The following is a 19,181-nucleotide window of genomic DNA, read 5'->3' as shown; positions in this document are numbered from 1 at the left end:
ATCCTTTTTATTAACCTGAAGATTATTTTTGAGTATTTTTTAAAGATAGGCAGTTTAAAGATCACGGAGTTCTCAAGGCTTGCCACAGAAACAGCAGCCTTCTCCCTTCACAGCCTTTCGGAAAAGCAGCCAGTTTGAGTCCTTTTAACTCATCTTTGTTATCTCCATATGCCTGATTTTTTTTTTTTGTTTTAACCTATTAGATCACCAGTTTGTTACGAAAGGATAGAAAGTGAACAGCCAGATGGAAGAGCTGCCTAGGGCCAGGTATGGGGGAGGGGTACGGAGCCTCCACGCCCTCTCCGGGAGCCCCTCCCCAAATCTCCACCTGCTCACCCACCTGCAAGCTGCACCCTCCCACTCCCCATTTTTGGGTTTTATCCCGCAGGCTTTGTTGCACTCAATAAATGGCAGTTTATCTGATTCAGTTCTCCAGCCCCTCCCCTCCCTGGGGGTCTGGCTAAGTCACTTGATTGCTGGTTGCATTTTTCATTTTCAGCTGTTACCACAGATACTCTTGTGCATGGCAGCCCCCCCCCCCCCAAACAGTTTCCCATTCCCTCAAGAGAATGATTTGGGTCGCTATTTAGCGTCTGTGACCATGTGAATATTCCTAGCTCAGTCCTGGAATAACAGAATCTGGCTGCACAACTTCTTGTTTCTTGTCAGGGATCATTTGTACTTGATTTGCTTCATTTCCTGTGCGCTTCATGATTCAAGCGAACCTCCATCTGCAGACTAAATCTCTCAAGATGTCGGCATGTGTTACGTGTTTCACTGATTTTCATTTTCCTAAAGTCTCAGAATCCTCGGGCCACCACTGCCTGATGTGTTTGTTGATCTTTAGTACAAATCCCCATGGCCAGTGTGGGGCTCGAACTCACGACCCTGAGGTCAGGAGTCACACACTTGATCAAGTGAGCCAGCCAGGTGCCCCGACTCCTTTTTAGTTTGCCTCATCTTGACCACCACCTCCAAGAGCTTCCTGAGACAGAAGTGTGTGGTAATCTGTTTCTCAGCCCTTGTGTCTTTGAAAATAACTTCATTCTCTCCTGGTCTTTTCTGGCTGGTTGGAAATCCCAGGGCGGAGATCAGTCCCCCTCAGTTTGGAAGGCAGCTCTCTCGGGTCCTCCTTGGCCATTTCTGTTGTGTGGGGTGAATTTTTGTTGACAAGTTCTGTGGGACTGTCGCCCTGGCTTGCACGTCCTGGTCTGCTTTTCTCCTTTGTGCCGGGTGGGCTCCGTGTGCTGCCATAGCTCTGCGCCACCCACAAGCTCTGCACTTCACCTGTCGTGCTTCTAATTCCCAGGCATTCTTGATGCTCCACTTTCCGGTCTCGGCATCAGTTTTGTGGTTGCGACACTTTCTCTGTTCCCAAGCTCTAAATCTAAGTAGTCTGTTCTGGTCCCATGTTTCAAGAGTGCCTGCCAGGCCTTGGCCAGTGCTTAAAGGTTCAGAGTCCGCAGAAGCAGATTGCAGGGGCACCTGGGGGTGCAGGGGGTTAAGGGTCTGACTTGGTTTCGGCTCCCGTCACGATCTCAGGATCCTAGGAGTGAGGCCCTGCGTCAGGTTCCTCGCTCAGCATGGTCTGCTTGGGGTTCTCTCTCCCTCCTCCCCTCCTCATGCTCGCTCTAAAATAAGTACATCTTAAGAAAGGGGAGGCAGATTGCAAACGGCACCGCAGGTGGTGGCAAGGCCTGTCCAAGATCTTTGAGCTTTCTGCCACTAGGAACATACAGGAATTGTGTTTAGAAATGAAACTTGTAGCAACTGAACACCTTCGCATTTCAATCAGTTTTTTAAAATGGCCTTTGCAGGTACTCAGAGATTAAGGTGGTATTGGTGTGAGGGCTGAGAGGCCCTGAGGGAGGGGTCTCCAGAGGTCAGGTTGCCCTGGACAATCTTCGGGGGGTGGGGGTCTGGCATCTTCTCCAAGTGTGGTAAGCCAAGGAGCGTCATCCCCTTGCCTCCCACTGCCCTGCTACCCGGGCCCCTCCCCCAGAGCAAACCAAGGGCCAGACTTCCTGATTCCCTGCTGCGCTTTGGGGGGGGGGGGCAGAGTTGTAAGCCAGGGTAGCTGGGCCCTTCCACCTGGGAGTCTGTTTACCTCTAGTCAACCCACGTTCCTTTTCTTCTTTCCCCATCCTTATGGATTTTTGCTTTTTAAAGAGATCCATTTAGTGTCATTTTCTGGCACTTTGGTAGGGTTACATCAGACGCCTGTGTGATCTTCACCCTTTAGCCCAGAGCTCCAAGAAAGCTTAAGGCTTCATTTTTGTTGTTTACAGTAGACAAAACTTATAAACAGGATTGCTACACAACCAGCCAGTAAAACAGACCTTCTTGGAAACATCCAGTGGATGAGTACATCACTGTCCAGACACGAATGACACATGTAAGTGCTTTATTAACTCCCTCTGAATCCACTGGCTGACCTCCAAAAGCCAGTATATCCTGTGCAAATGAAGCAGTCAGCTTGATATGGAGACTGGCGCGCTCAGGGGCAGGGGTCCTAGTTCCCAGCCCGACCTCGGGGCCACCCGGGAGAAAGCCTGTGTGCGCCCTGACAACGGAGTACACAGGTGTGTGCAGCCAGGAAAATCCCGTCTGCAACATAAACTGCACATCTGTGTCCTTGGTTCAGACTCCTCTCAACAGTGCTAAGACCCTGAAGACCCCATCAGTGAAAAGGTGGCAGCAGAGGTGGGAACGCATCTGAACCTCGTCTTGGATTCCCACCCTTTCCTGGGACAGTTCTCAGATCACTAAGGAAACGCCCTGGAGGTTCCCGAAGCTTCCCATGTGAGTCCCATCTTCTCCGTGCTCTCCTGACAACTGGCTCTGCTAATACTGGGATCAGAACGACTTCCCAAATGAGCCCGTGGTTTAGAGGACCATCCAGTTCCTACCAGTGGATATCTGAGGTTCCGGCATCATGGGAATCTCTCTGATTTTGTCGGTCAAGAACAGAAGCAGGAGTCTGTCGTCCTTCAGCAGCTTGCGTGAGCCCCGGTTACACCACATCCACGTTCGAGCCGCCTCCGGCGGGGCAGAAAGCGTAGCCGGCCCGGCCCGACACCACGCTGTCCAAGGCTTTCATCAGGATGTCCGGCATGTGGTCTGTCAGCATCTTGGGGCCGATGAGTATTTTGTTGAACTGTGATTCGTGGGACCACCTCGCGCTATACCGAGCAGCGGAACGGCAAAACCTGGGAAAGACAGAGGTGAACGAGCCGGGCGGCCCTTTAGGCTGAAACCTGTGCGTTTCCGATGTGCGTGGACCGAGCCCCGGCAGCTCCGTGCCCGCGCTGCCCGCGATGCCCGCACTCACCTCCCTGCCGTGCCTTCTTCCTCCAGGTGGATGATTCTGCCGGGAGGGTAGAGAGGGGGGTACTTGGTGGGGGACTCCAAGGGGGAGTCGCTGGAGAAGCTGTAGGTCGGGGACCCATGCGACAGGAGGCTCTGCTCCCCCAGAAGCGGCTGCGTCAGGTCTCCCTGGGTGCCCCCGTCCAGCTCCGTGGGAAAGTTCTCCGGGCTTCCTCCGAACAGCTCATACCAGCACCCGTGCAGCAGGATCTGGTACTGGCGGACAGACCCGAGAAGGCAGCCTGCTGGTCACTCGGACCTCGGCCCCTGAAGCTCATGCTGGGGGACAGTGACCCTCAGAGCTCAGACCGGCCATCTCTCTAAATCCTGGATCTTACGGGCGGGAATGTCAGGGGCCTCAACTCCTGTGTCTCCTGGGCTGTGAAGCCACATCAAACAGGAAGCAGTATGAGAAACCAAACCTTGCCGACTCTGAGGAAAATCACCCTCATTCTTCTCAGACAGTCCTGCCAACCAGCTTTACTCTTTCCCTTAATGACACTCATTAATTTTTTTTAGAACTCTGAGCGGGGAACAGTTGGTAAGGAGAAGCTTATTTTAAATAAATTTTTTTGAGGAGCAACAACCAAAAATGTCAGAAAAACAGTTAAAAAGTGAAAATCCCTTCTAAAAACTTCATATCCACTGCCTTAGGGGATATATCCTCGCAGAATCATTTTTAAATCTGCCCTTTAAAAAACCTTTCACTACGCCATGGCTGTCTTTCTCTAGTGGTAAACACAACCTCCGGCCACCACTGTTAACGACTGCAACAGTCCCCGGGACACCTGTACTTGGACTTCTTAAACTGTTTGGCAGATCTGTTTTCTCAGCGTTGGGACCAAAAGCATCAAAATACTGTTGGTCACAAGACAGGCCAACAAAGTACGACAGATAGCAAGTCCCCTCGCTAGGACAGGGAAGGTTCTACTGGAGGCTTCTCACTGTGGCATTCCGTGACCAACCGAGCGCGTGCCACCTTCGGCATCGCCTGTGGGACGCCAGGCCCAAGTCTGCACGGAGGGCGAAGCGCTCCAGGTAACAGCATCCAAGGCCCTGGGCGAAGAGGCTCAGGAGCTGGAAGCACCTCCCCGTGGCCCGTCCAGCCTCGGACCCCCCAGATGCGCTCCCAGGCCCCCCACTTACCTTGGGCTTGTTGCAGTGAGCGATCACTCGCAAAATTCTCTTCTTCAGGTCTTCCAGGTTAGTCACACTTAACCTGTTTGGCAAAAGACCAGATGGAGGCTCAGTACTCGGTGTCTCGGCCGCCCCGAGCCCAGACGAAGCATCCAGCGGACTCACCGGGGAATGACATCCTTGCCGAGGACGAGTGACACGATGAAGGTCTTAGAGTATTCGTAAAGGGATTTGCTGAAATTTCAGAAAGATAGAAATTAGTGAGGTTTTAGGATTATACTGCCCACAAAGAACTCCAAAGAGAAATCAAGTTACTCTGCCAGGTCAGTGAGGAGTTTCCAGAGAATAAAACTGTTCTCTTCCCTTTAAAAGGGATGCGAAGTCAAACAGACATACTCTGATCAGAGCAACTTATCTGCCAGATTCTAGGAAAGCCACAACCTCCACAGTCAAATCAAGACGGCAGATCACGCCTGTGCTCGTGTCCTGTGACCCAACAGCCCTGCTCGGGGGACTCGCAGAGACGTGCTGGGCCGGCGGTAGAAAGAGGCAAAAGGCTCTTCACCGCAGAGGCTGGGAACGCGAAGGGCTGTTTGTGGAGAGCAGTTCAGGGCACAAACCACGGCCCGCCCGCAGAGCACCGAGTCCTTCACGGCTGCCCTGTGCCCTGTGGGGCGACCTCGGGATGTGTGGCCAAGTCAGAAGAGCCCGACACACGGGGTCAGGCGGACGCTGCCTTTACCCAGGAGGCGGAGGGATGCACAGGTACAGACACACTTGCTCTCACATAGAACTGAGTGAGGATAATGGAAAGCTAAGTCAAAACCTAATGCCTACTTGAGGGAAGGACAGAGAAAGGGAGATTACTTTTTTTTTTTTTTTTAAGATTTATTGGTCAGAGAGGGAGAGGGAGAGAGAGCGAGCACAGGCAGACAGAATGGCAGGCAGAGGGAGAAGCAGGCTCCCTGCCGAGCAAGGAGCCCGAGGTGGGACTCGATCCCAGGACGCTGGGATCATGGCCTGAGCCGAAGGCAGCCGCTTAGCCATCTGAGCCACGCCCCAAGAAAGGGAGATTTCTGAGTGTACCTTGTTTATAGAGTTGTCTGAGGAAACATGTCCTTGTTTTACAGAACTGTAAAAATGAAAACAAAAGCAATTCCTAAAATCAAAAGCCAAATGAAACAAGCCCAACAGTGCTACTACCAGAAGAATTACCTCAAGTGACGACAGCAACAGAAACGTGGCTGCACGTCCCTAAGCGGGGCTATCACATAAGAACTAAAGCAGCTGCAAAAAGACTCCGCACTGCCTGCAGCAGTCATCGAGAAACGGACCCCCAGTTCGTGCACACGTGTGCACACGCGTGGCTGGGTGGGCAGATTAAACACCAAGTATGTAATCATGTAATTTCAGTAAAAACCCTGATCTTTAAGTTGAAAGTGTCAACGTGAACTAAAGACACATTTTTTCTTTGAAGTAAGAACCGTTTCTGACCTCAACCCGCGGGAAAGGCCTAGAAACCGTGACCTGCCTGGTGGTGAGGAGACACCTGGTGTCTGGCTTATGGTCTCTAAATACCATTTCCCACTTGGAACAGCCGACACCGTGTGGAGAAACGGTGGAGTCCGCGTACCAGCACAGCCAACTGTCAGACCCCCAGCCTTGTGTCAGGGTGAGAAGCCTAGTTGGAAGGGATTCCCGCAGGCTAAAGACAAGACAGTGTGAACACGAAAGCGAAACTGCAAGGGACTGAGATAGTTGAAAATTCCTGTCCGCCTCTGGAAGCTGCTGGAACACCAATCCACTACTCAGAACGCGGCTAAAGAAAGGAAAGACTCACGCATTCATGTGTCTCCAGCTTACGTGGTGAGAAATAAGAGACCAGAGTGACCGACTACTTGGAAGAAAAGTACTTTCTGATCTTCAGCTACTGAATGCAGAAAGAATGACAGACTATCAGCATTTTGCAGCCTCTACTAGAACACGTATCTTTCAATTAGTACTGCCGACATCACAGAGACCAGCAGACGTGCCTCCCTACACGGTGCGGCAGGAACCACACACCGTGGCCACCACATACTGTTGTCAAAAAATTGACCCTGAGGGGTGCCTGGGTGGCGGGTTGTTAAGCATCTGCCTCCGGCTCTGGTCATAATCCCAGGGTCCTGGGATCGAGCCCTGCATTAGGCTCCCTGCTTGGTGGGAAGCCTGTTTCTCCCTCTCCCACTCCCCCTGCTTGTGTTCCCTCTCTCGCTGTCTCTCTGTCAGAGAAATAAAATCTTAAAAAAACAAACCAACCTGAATCAATCAAATCCCTAGACATGATTACCATTTTCTAGGACACCAGCCAACAGTACAGAGGAACATGTTAAATGACACAGTGACTATCCAATCCAGAATGTGGATTCTCCAGAACTAACCTGGTTTCAGAAATAAAGAGGGAACTGAACTATCTATACATTAGAGGAGAATTACAGAACTTCCATATCTATGGATCCCCTGTACACATGCCATTAAATTTGATTTAAAAACAAAAATACAGTTCCAAGACAAATGCACTATATCCAATCCGAGAACCCTGTCTGGAATTTAAAGAAATCTACTATAAAACACAAGATATTTGGGAGAACATACTGGAATCAAATTTTAAGTGCTCTATGCTTTACACACATATTAGGATAGCTACAGATGAAATGACAGGTCTCACTTGCTTCAGAGCACTCTGGCCATGGGGATCTATGGGGTGGGTACAGTGGGGTACGTGAAGATTGGTCAAGTTAACAAAACGACTGAAGCTGATGAAATGCTGGCTTATTACACTATTCTCTTTACTTCGGTTCGAATTTCTAATTTTGTATAGGAGAATTCCACCATAAGGCAACAGTTTTAACATCATCATAAGCACGAAGAATCAGTTGACTAGTAAACACATCTAAAGAACTATCCAAATTGTAGCACGAAAAGCAGAGACATAGAGGTATGAATGAGAGGTTGGAGATGCAAAATGAGAACAAGGGGGCCCGATGCTGACGGGAGGCTCTGAAAGTGGGAGCGCAGAGGCAGTCATGTGTGACGAGGCCCTCACAGATCTGAGACTCTGAAGCTTGCTTGAGCAAGATATACCGACACTGAAGATCATACACTTACGAATGAAGCAAGCATCCTCGTAACCTGGATGCATCTTAGTGAGTAAAAGAAAATGCAACACAATCCTGTATATCGTAGGATTCCATGTATAGGACATTCTGAGAAAGGCAAAACTATAGTGACAAAAAAGGTCCTTGTGCACTTGGGGATGGGTGGAAGGGACCAACTGCAAAGGGACACAGGACATCTTTTCTTAAAAATTAATTAATTTGTCAGAGAGAGAGCGAGCACAAACAGGCAGAGGCAGAAAAGCAGGCTCCCTGCTGAGCAAGGAGTCCAATGCGGGACTTGATCCCAGGATCCTGGGATCATGACCCAAGCTAATGTATCAGCTTAACCAACTGAGCCACCCAGGTGTCCCTGGACACAGGACATCTTAATGGTGATCCTATCAGCCCCAAAAGGCCAAAGACAAAGCTGTGATACATGAAATTAGTTTACACAGTAAAGAAAAAAAAAAATCACTGTGGATGAATTATAATAAACAAGTCTACAAGGCTATTGGATATAAGATCAAAACACAAATTTCTATGAGATTGATATATGTCAGCAAAAGATATGTAAGACTGGAGAAAATCATAAAACTTAAGTGAAAAGATACTAAAATTAAAGAGGCCCTGAATATCTGAAAACTGATTTCATGTTTAAACGTGAAAAAAACAGCATCTGTCAGTTACCTCCAAACTGAACTAGAAAATAAAGGCAGCTGAAAGAATTCTAATCTGTTTATGGAACTTGCAAAACTGATTCTAAAATTGGCATGGAGGTGTGAAGGGCTAAGAGCCAACATGGTCTTTCAAAAGTAAAAGGCACAGGGATTTGCACTACTAGATGCCAATACTTCGCCTTAGCAGTAGGGAAAGGGCTAAGATAATGGGCGGTGTTGGGGGTTGGGGATGAAACTGGAGCCCTGCCTCACACCACACAAAAACACAAAAGGATTACAGACCTACATAAAGTTGAAAGGGCAGACTAACAGCTGTTAGAATAAAGGAAACAAGCTCCATATCCTTAGAATATAGAAAGGTTTTTGTTTGTTTTAAAGTCAGCACAAGCAGGGGAAGCAGCAGGCTCCCCAGTGAACAGGAAGGCTGGTGCAGGGCTCAGTCCCAGGACCCTGGGATCAGACCTGAGCTGAAGGCGGACGCTCAACTGACTGAGCCTCCCAGGTGCCGCATAGAAAGATTTCTTAAATAAGAAACAAAAATCCAAAAATCATAAATGAGAAGACTGACAAATTAGTGTTAAAATTAAGAAATGGTGACCTGAAGACAGGACTTAAGGAAAATACAAAACGCATCAAGGAATGGGAGAGCATATTCGTGACACATCCTTGGAGCCACAAAAGAATCGATTACAGAACACACGTGTTCAGAAACCAGTGACCCAACAGAAAAATGGCCAAAAAGAACAAAAGCGGAAATACAGCCAATAATAAGTGGAAAGAGGCCCGACTTCATTAGCAATCATGGACATGCAAATTAAACCACAATGAAACATCACCACACACCAGTCGGACCAGCAAAAATCTCTTATATCTGAGCAACTGTTGGTGAGAATGTGGAGCGTGGTGGACTCACATACACTGTGGGCGAGCATACACTCGCACAGCCGCTCTGGAGAGGGAGCACCGGCCTCACACACGAAGGGGGCAGCACGTGCACACGCCGTGACCTACACCCGGAGAGGGTCCACACAACCGCCGTGAACGCCAGTGACGCAGACCATTTGTGATCGATACAGGACGGAATATAACCAGAATGGACAGAACCACGTCCTATAGGCATCGAACATAATGTGGACGAAAAAAGGGAAGTCACAAAATAACAATTTAGTACTATTCTAGCTCTATAAACTTCAAAAAAATAGAAATAAAATTTCAAAGCCATACAAATCCAAACTATTCTGTGGAGACCTGCGTATAGGAGGTACAACTACTTTTTAAAGCAAAGGAGGAGCCTGCACAACGATCCGGGCGGTGACGATCCGCGGACAGGAGAGGATGCGTGAGGAATTTCGCAGGCACTGACTCTCTCTCTCCACGTGGGTACAGAGCTGTGTGTGTACTTTCAAACGAGCCTCACTAGGTATACGCGGCAAAACCTCCCACTCTAAGTGGACGATGGGTTCTGACAAAGGCACAGAACTCCCAGTACCACCCCCAAGAAGAAGGGCATGTCTGTCACCCCCAGGAAGCTCCCTGTGTCCCGTGCCCATCAATCCCACTCCAAGCCCAGACCACCACTGGTATGCTTTGTCATCATATGCCTCTGTCTTTTCTGGAAGGACATATAAACGGAATCATACAATAGGTCTTTGGTGCAGGGCTTTTTTCAGACAGCAAAATGCATCCAAGCTGTATGGATGTTTGCTGGTTAGTCTCAAAAATACATTCTATGTTAATTGTTCCACAATTTATAAATTCAGTTATTTTTTTAAGAGTTACTCATGTCTTTTCACATGTACAAGTATGTATTTTAATATAAAAAGAACTTAGTGGTGCCTGGGGGGCTCAGTCTGTTAAGTGTCTGCCTTTAGCTTAGGTCATAATCCTGGGGTACTAGGACTGAGCCCCACATAGGACTCCCAGCTTAGGGGGTAGCCTGCTTCTCCCTCCCCATGCCATACTCTCTCTTGAGCACATGTGCTCTAACAAATCTTTAAAAAAAAAAAAATCTTAAAATTTTAAAGGTACACCAGTATTTATATGTAACTGACTTGTGATAATGAGAAAAATTAATGTAAATATCCATCAGTAGACTAAAAATGCCAATCAGATGATAGAATACTAATAAGCAACTCTATAAAAACACGTTCTCAAACATATTTAAGGATATAATGTATACAGAATATTATATTAATTTATAAAACACACACATGGGGGTGCCTGGGTGGCTCAGTCATTGAGCGCCTGCCTTCGGCTCAGGTCGTGATCCCAGGGTCCTAGGATGGAGCCCCACATCGGGCTCCCTGCTCAGTGGGAAGGAAGCCTGCGTCTCCCTCTCAACTCCTCCTGCTTGTGTTCCCTCTCTCGCTGTCTCTGTCAAATAAAATCTTAAACACACACACATGCAGCAGGAAGTAAAAAAACCTAAATAGTTACACTGGTGAATTCCAGGTAGAAGAGTTTCGCTCTTTCCACTTTTCTATATTTTCCAAAATTTGTATGATGGATATGAATTTCTTTTTTCCTTTTTTAATTATAGCACAAAGTTCTTTTATAATCAGGGCAAAAGATTATATAGGATTGAGTAGGAAAAAAAATGTACCTTTCAAACTTAAAAAAAATCAGTAAACAAATTCAGTAAATTTGTGTAGGGCACAACTCAAGAGACATCACTTGCAGGTTCAGTTTCAGACTGCTGCAGTCAAGCAAATATCGCGGCACAGCGGGGAAATTGAACTGTTTGCTTTCCCAGTGTGTATAGGGTATGTTTACAACACAAGGCCTGCCGTCCACTAAGTGTGCAGTAACGTGTCTAAAAAGCTTTCAGCAAGTCATGATCACGGATCCCGGATCAATATAATAAAATACGAAATAATGAAAAAATTTAAAATGTTGCCAAGAACTATTAAGTGTGACAGAGACAAAAAGTGAGCAAATACTGTTGGAAAAATGGCCCCGAGAGACTTGCTTTTAAGGCAGAGATGCCACAAATCTTCAATTTACTTAAAAAAAAAAAAAAAAGTAAGCAAGCAAGTAAGCATTACCTGCAAAACACAATGAAACAAGGTATGCCTGTGCAGAAATCTGTTCCTTTTATAAACTAGTAATGAGCTATCAGAAAGAAAAAGAAGAACGCAATCCCAGTTGCAATGCCTTGAAAAAATACGACGGAAGAAATCAACCAAGGAGGTAGAGACCTGTACCCTATGAACAGGAAACCATGATGAAAGAAACAGAAGACACAGATGAACGGGAAGATGTTCTGCGCTCACGGGTCGGCCGAACTGATACCGTCGCAGTGTCCACAACAGCCAGAGCCACCTGGAGTCCGGGCAAACCCTATCAAACTTCCAATGGCATTTTCTCAAGAAATAGACCAAATAAGCCTAAAATTTCTGTGGAACCACAAAAAGCTCTAACTAGCCAAAGTCATCTCTCTCTCTTTTTTTTAAAGATTTTATTTATTTGGCAGAGAGAGAATGAGCAGGGGAGGGAGCAGAGGCAGAGGGAGAAGCAGACTCCCCACTGAGCAGGGAGCCTGCTGTGGGACTTGATCCTGGGACTCCGGGATCATGATCTGAGCTGAAGGCAGACGCTTCACCAAGTGAGCCACCCGGGCGCCCCAGCAAAGACATCTTTAGGGGCAAAACAAGGCGGGCAGCCTCGTGCTCCCGGACTTTGAACTATGTTACAAAGCCATGGTAATCACAGCTGTATGGTCCTGGCATAAAGACAGACACGGAGCCCAGAAACACACCCAAGTCTCTAACAGAGGAGCCAAGAACCCGCGGAGGGGAAAGAACAGTCTCTTCGACTGACAGTGATGGGAAAACGGAAGCCCCGTGAAGCAGCATGAAGCCAGACTCCCCCACTTCACATCACACACGCAGAAAGAACTAATGACGGGTTAGAGACCTGAACCCAGAAAACTCCAAGAAGAAAACAAACAGGCAGTAGCCTCCTTGACACTGGTCCTGGTGACAGTTTTTTGGATTTGACCCCAAAAGCAAAGGTGACAAAAACAAACGTAACCAAGAGGGGCTGCATCCAACTGAAAAGCTTCTGCACAGCAAAGGAAACCCCCAACGAAATGAACAGGAGGGAACTTGTGCCTACCCCGACACAGGGCTGATACCCAGAATACAGAGAGAACTCACACAAGCCAACAGCAAAAACCAGTAAGACTCAAAAACGGGCAGAGGATCGGACAGACATTTTCTGCACAAAGACCCGCACACGACCCATGGGCATGAAAAGGCGCGTGACATCACTACTTGGCAGGAAATGCAAATGAAAACCACAGTAAGGGGGCGCCCGGGTGGCTCAGTTGGTTGGGCGGCTGCCTTCAGCTTGGGTCATGATTCCAGGGTCCTGGGATCGAGCCCCGCATCGGGCTCCCTGCTCAGCTGAGAGCCTGCTTCTCTCCCCCTCTCCCTGCCGCTCTGCTTACTTGTGCTCTCTCTCTAGCTCTCTGTCAAATAAATAAAATATTTAAGAAAAAAAAACAACACACAGTAAGATCTACCCCCAACCCGTCAGCACAGGTAGTATCAAACACAAGAACAAAAAAGCCCCGCAAACCAAGAAACGTCCAGTGTGGGTTAGGACCTGGACAACAGGGAACCCTCGTGCGCTGCTGGGGGAAGGTAAATCGGCGCAGCCACTAGGAAACAGTACGGAGGTTCCTCAAAAAGAGGGACGTACAACTACCGTATCATCTGGCGATTCCACTTCTGGACACGGATCCAAAGGGAACAACTCTCCTGACCTGAACAGCTGCCCGTACCCCGCGTTCACCGAAGCACCATCTCCAGTAGCCGGGACCGCAGCCCAAGTGTCGGCTGGCACTAAGTGTGGATGTGCACGTACATACACAACGGCCATCAAATCTCGGAAACAGGCTAACGCAGAATAAAGCAAAGGAAGTCCTGCCATCTGCAGCTACACAGATGGACCCAGAGGGCATTATGCTACACGGAATAAGACAGACTTATCTTTACAAATACTGGAAGACCGCACTTACATGTGAAATCTTAAAAAAAAAAGAAAAGAAAAGAAAAGAAAAAACCCCAAAACCAAAAAACCAAGCTCGCAGAGCTAGAGAATGTGGGTTGGTGGTTGCAGAGGTAGGGCTTGTGGGACAGGAGAAGGGAGTCCAAGGGCACAAACTCCTGGTTATTAGTAAGTCACGGACACAGACAGGGACAGAACACACAGCACGGCGGCCACAGTTCACCTGCTGGGCTGCACACCTCGAAGTTGCTAAGAGAATAAATCTTCAAGGCTCTTACCACCAGAGGAAAAGAAACCTCCGTAACTAGATACAGTGGCAGATGTTCGCTTCTCTATTTCTTGTAATCACTGCACAATCTGTACAAATACCAAATGACTGCCTGTGCCCCCGACACGAACACCAAGCGCATCTCCGTTTACAGAAAGATCTCAGCCCCGCACCGTCTAGGGAAGCAGAGCTCCGCTCAGGGACCTGCGAGGGCCTCTTCGGTCTGTTGCAAACCCAACCGCGCTGGAAACAAACGGGGGCTGCGGAGGAGAGAGCGCGACGGAAGCCCAGGGGCGAGCAGTGCGGAGCGGGGACTGGCATTCGCCCGCGGCGCCCCGACGGCACGCACCTCAGCAGCCCCCTGGGCGGGGAGAAGGCGTAGCAGCGGACCTGCGGGTAGGAGCTCCGGAGCATGAGGGCCAGCAGTGCCGCGGCGCCCGCCCCCAGGCTGTGGCCCACCACCACCAGCCGGTACTCCTGCGGAGAGAGAGGAGCGGCAGCGTTAGCGGAACACGGCGACCCGCGGCTGGAAGACACACAATCAATGAAAAGTCAGAGTCTCACAGGAGCGATGCTGAACGCTTGGCTCAAAATCCCATCATTGACGAGGCGCTGGTAAACGTATCTGGCGGCTTGAGAAATCCCCTAGAAACACAGACAAGAGAAGGCGGCCATTGGTCGTCGGACAGGACTAGGGCATGCGTGCTTCCGTGTGTCCCCAGAGCCGAGGTGAGCATCAGGGATCCGCAGCCGTGGGTACTGCGCCCCGCCGTGTTCCCGGTCCCCAGCGCAGGGCCGGGCATGGAGCGGGTGCTCCATGACTGGTTCCGGGGACGGAGGAAGGGGTGACATCCACAACACCTTTCCCGGCCAGTGGATCTTTCTACGGCTTTTCTGTAGCTACACGGTATCCTGCCGTATGCGCTGACCACACTTCTGCTGAGTCCCGATGGCCGGTCCGACCTAGCTGATAGAGGATTGATCTTTCAACGTGATGTCAAAACCAAAAAGCTCTGAACTGGTAATAACTGATTAAGCATCCAGTTCCCACAGACACAAAACTAAGACCATGGAAGCAGAGTTCTAGGAAGGTTAGGTTTTAGTTTAATTTCAAAAAATATATAAAACAGGGGACACCTGGGTAGCTCAATGGGTTAAGTCTCTGCCTTCAGCTCAGGTTATGGTCCCAGGGTCCTGGGATCAAGCCCCACATCCTGCTCAGCAGGAACCTGCTTCCCCCTCTCTCTGTGCCTACTCATGATCTCTGTCAAATAAATAAATAAAATCTTAAAAAAAAACAAACAAACATAAAACCTAATAAATACAGCCGTCCTAAGAGACAGGCTTCCTGAAAATGAAGCCATCTCCACGGACGAGAGCGCCCTCCGTGATGAGACAGGCCTGCCTTCTCTCCCGGCACAGACTGGGAGAGATCCTGTGCTGAGACAGGACACGCCGGACTGCCTCGAAAGCTCCTGCAAATTCCCGAGTCGGTCACTACCGAGTTCGGTGTGAGAAGGCCGAGTCTGGCTGCATACAAGAGAAGCTAAGAGGAGGTTCGACGGGTTTCCCATCTGCACGGAGCACCTCCTGACGGACCAGCAGGCTTCCCCAGCCTCCACTCCGGCCAGCAGTGCAGCCGCCTCCCACCCCCCACAGGGACCTACTCCGGGACAGGTGGAGCCAAAGGTGACCTGGATACAGCAGCGCCGGCAGGAGGCCCTGCGTGCGTCACACAGGGGGAAGGCCAAGACTGCGTTCAGTGGCACCACTTTGAACTCACGCCCTCAGGCCTGACCGGGGCTGCAGAAGGCCAGGCCCAGAGCGCATAAAGCCTTGACCTGAGGGCGGATTCTAAGAACAAGGCCACAGCCCAGCCCACAGGATCCTGACGCGAACATGCAGCCGGCTACTAACTGTGTCTGTGAGAAAGTAAGACATTTCTTTGTTTTTCTACACACATGCCCTGTAGTGACACAGGGCTATTCTGTGACGTGAGGCTCATCAACAGAGTTAAGGGTTGATGGGAAAGTTCACATGCCCGGGACCGTCCCGCGGCTAACCGGTGGCAGAAGGAACATACTGAAACTGCCCAGCGGGACACGGGGGCTTTATCGGCTACAGTCTGGTTCTGACACATACTTTTGCAAAGATTCGGCATTTTACTTAAAAAATGATCATCACACAAAACACACACTGTGTATAGAGCAGCAGCGGCCCCCCGCCCTCCACCCCAACATCCCTCCCTCTCCCCGGAAGGAGCTGCTGTAACTTCCAGGGCTGGTCCTTCCCTCGCACGTGCAAGCACTCTGCTCTGCCCGGCCACCGTGGGACACTGCCCTGTGCCCAGCAGGACAACTGGAAGCATCAAAAGCCAGCAAGGAAGCAGCCCCGAGCGCGCGGAGAACAAGGCCGGACTGTGCGAACACAGCCGGGGCCTCTGTGACTCGTCCCAGGCGCCACCAGCACACATGGTGACTCCGCTCCCGGGCAGCGTCCCCGGAGCATGGAGGCAGGGACCCAAACGGCTGTTCCCAGCCACAGCCCGGACATGGCCCCCACGTCCATCTGCGTGGTCTTGGCACACGGTGGGGCGTCCAGCAGCCAGCAGGGGAAGGGGACTCTGACACGTGCTACTGCCTTGGCTCGACCTCGAGGGCATGGCTGGTGAGAGGACAGGTGACACCTGACTCCGGTTCTGGGAGGGCCCAGAACAGGCACACTGGGGGGTACTGGAATGGCGGGTCCCAGGGGCTGGGGGGCGGGCGGGGAGGAGCAATCGAGGAGGCTCTGACTGCAGATGGTGGTCGTGGGGACACAGCCTTCTGCATGTCTCTGCTGTCACAGAGTCATATACTTAAAAAGGGTTATGATAATCAACATCATGTTATGTAATTAAAATCCTATTAAAAAACAACTCTGAGGCGCCTGGGTGGCTCAGTGGGTTGAGCCGCTGCCTTCGGCTCAGGTCATGATCTCAGGGTCCTGGGATCGAGTCCCGCATCGGGCTCTCTGCTCAGCAGGGAGCCTGCTTCCTTCTCTCTCTCTCTCTGCCTGCCTCTCAGTGTACTTGTGATTTCTCTCTGTCAAATAAATAAATAAAATCTAAAAAACAAAACAAAACAAAACAAAACAAAAAAAACAACTCTGCCCCCGACCGGCCATTTCTGTCCCTGGAGGAGACTTGAACCCCGCGGCAGGCACAGGAAAAGCGAAAGGAGAACTTGCGTGCTGTGACACCGGCAGAGGGAACCCACCAGGCAACAGGGAAGTGCCTGGGGTGCCTGCCACTCCAGAGGTGGGAGGGTCTGGGGGGGTCTCCTGGGCGGGGGGGCCCCGTGCTGAGCTGCAGCTTCTCTTCTCCACGACCACAAACGACTCCCATCAAGGGGAGAAGAGCGTTCAACCCGGGTTCAAGTGCCAACGGACACATTCCAATTATCTGTGGCCTCTGGCAAGTCCCCTGATGGCTCTGAACCTGCTCCTTCCTCTTAAGAAACCAGAGCAACCTCGTGAGGCTGCCATGAGGATTTCTACGGAGAGAAGGAAAAGCCTTACTGTGCACAGCACCGGGCAGCTGGTCGCTACCTGCCGTGTGGTTAGCACCCCCAGGAGACCGTCAGACTTGGAAAAATCCTGACCCCCTAGAGGTTTTCCCTAATGGAACATTCCTGAACACACACCCCAGGGCTTGTACCTTGTGTGCCGAACAGTCTTGCACCCCACACTCTAAGTTGAGGGTCTCACTCTCCGCTGACAGGTCCGTGAGGATGTCCTACAAAGAGTGCATTGGAAGAGGCTGTTGGGACGAGCTGTGCGCAGAGGCCGGCGGGGCAGGTTCCTCTGAGGGACCGTGGAGCACTACGGTCTCCTGGGTCAGACCACTGAGGACTGAACCAGACACCCGACCTCAGGAGGGAAACCCAGGCAGCCAGGAAACTCCTGAGGGACCCACCATAAGCAGCGGGTGTGTGACGTGGCTAAGGCACACCTTCTGCCTTTCCTCACTGCACACCTCTTCTGAGTACTCAAGAAGCACAGAGCCCTGTACCTGGGTTTTGAACAAAGTATGGTTCCTATCCTCGAGGGACTATCAAGAGCTCACAGAAACCTAAGGGAGGGTAAGAGATTCATGGGCGTGGGGGGGGGTGCACTACAGAGCTGGGGTGGGGGTAGACTTCCTGGAGGAGGTGGCATCTGAGCAGAAGATTTAAGGAAAATCTTGCTTTCAGGGAACAGGGACAGCAACCCCACCCAAGGGACCAGGAAGACCCAAGGCAGAGAGCATCTGAGCACAGGAAGCAGACAGAAGGGCAGACACATGGGTGCTCAGATGGGCCACTGGCAGAGCCCAAGAGGCAGGTGTCCCCCCAGGACCCAGAGCAGCTAACCCACTGGGGAGTGGACCCCATAACTATACCCTGCAAAGCTTGGGGGGACTCTGGCATACTGCAGAACCACTGGCAGGCTGAGCTCGGGGTAGAAACCAGAAAGGCAGGCTGGGGTGAGGTCACAAAGCACCAACAGAGCTGTGATAAGACACATGAATTTTCTATTAAAAAGTAATGGGGTGGGCGCCTGGGTTGCTCAATTGCTTAAGCATCCGCGTCTTGATTTTGGCTCAGGTCATATCTCAGGGTCGTGAGAGTGAGCCCAGTGTCGAGCTCTGTGCTGAATGCATAGCCTGCTTAAGATTCTCTCTCTCTTCTCCTTCTGCCCCGCCCTCCCCCACTCACAAGCTTGCTTTCTCTAAATCAATCAATCAACCAATCAATCTTGGGGCGCCTGGGTGGCTCAGTTGTTAAATGTCTGCCTTCGGCTCAGCTTAGGGTCCTGGGATCGAGTCCTGCATTAGGCTCCTTGCTCCGCGGGAAGCCTGCTTCTCCCTCTCCCACTCCCCCTGCTTGTTTCCCCTCTGTCACTGTCTCTCCTCTCTGTAAAAAATATTAAAAAAAAAAAAGGTAACAGGGTGGGGTGCGCCCAAGAGTCGTTTTTAAGAAGCAGTGGTAACATCTGACCCATGGTCTAGACAGAAAGACCCGTCTGTGGACGGAACAAGGACTGACTGAGCAGATAAGAGACCAGAGACAGGAACCAAGGCAGTAAACTGCTTCCCAGGCGTGTGGGGGTGGGGGAAGTGGTGCCGCAGGCGGGGCCACAATGAGGGCCACGGGCTGCAAATGGGGAGACAGCCAGAGAGATCCGGGCAGGAAGCCAGGAGAAAAAGCAAGAATAAGTCCATGCTTCCTTCCGGGGCCAGCTGGGGGAGGCTGCAGAATCACGAGAAGTGGGGGCCGGGGGAGGTGAGGCGTCTGCTTTCCTCAGTACCTCCGGCAGAGCCCTGGGCAGGTGCGGGGTCCTGGCCAACACCCAGAGTGGTCACCAGGTGGCCACCTGGCCGCAGGAGGCCGAGAGCTCCTACTGTGGCGTCTCACTACACTTTCTGGGTCAGCAGGGAAGTGAGGATCAGGAAACGAGACTGAGGAATGGCCAAGAACAGACCAGAGAGCACGACACAGGAAGAACGTAGCCGCTGCCCACTCATCTGCGGGGGGCAGGGAAGGCGGGGGCGGGCAGGCGGGA

The 19,181-nt window shown here is 50.7% G+C and overlaps 1 protein-coding gene across 2 annotated transcripts in view; it reads right to left on the bottom strand.

Moving 5' to 3' along the window:
- Positions 1-171: 171 nt before the first annotated feature.
- DAGLB (diacylglycerol lipase beta) overlaps positions 172-19,181 on the bottom strand; it is a 32,693-nt gene continuing 13,683 nt past the window's right edge. For both annotated transcript variants that reach the window (XM_032328335.1, XM_032328336.1), the window contains 7 exons: positions 17,296-17,373; positions 14,163-14,243; positions 13,948-14,075; positions 4,669-4,737; positions 4,513-4,585; positions 3,332-3,582; positions 172-3,209 (listed from right to left, as the gene is read on the bottom strand). In XM_032328335.1, coding sequence (XP_032184226.1) covers positions 3,014-3,209; positions 3,332-3,582; positions 4,513-4,585; positions 4,669-4,737; positions 13,948-14,075; positions 14,163-14,243; positions 17,296-17,373 — 876 coding nt within the window. In that variant the 3' untranslated portion in view covers positions 172-3,013. The remainder of the gene's footprint in view (positions 3,210-3,331; positions 3,583-4,512; positions 4,586-4,668; positions 4,738-13,947; positions 14,076-14,162; positions 14,244-17,295; positions 17,374-19,181) is intronic.

Source organism: Mustela erminea, chromosome 20 (assembly GCF_009829155.1).
Source record: "Mustela erminea isolate mMusErm1 chromosome 20, mMusErm1.Pri, whole genome shotgun sequence".
NCBI lineage: Eukaryota > Metazoa > Chordata > Mammalia > Carnivora > Mustelidae > Mustela > Mustela erminea.
The sequence above is the reverse complement of the archived record's forward strand: the minus strand, read 5'-3'. Positions and strand labels throughout refer to the sequence as shown.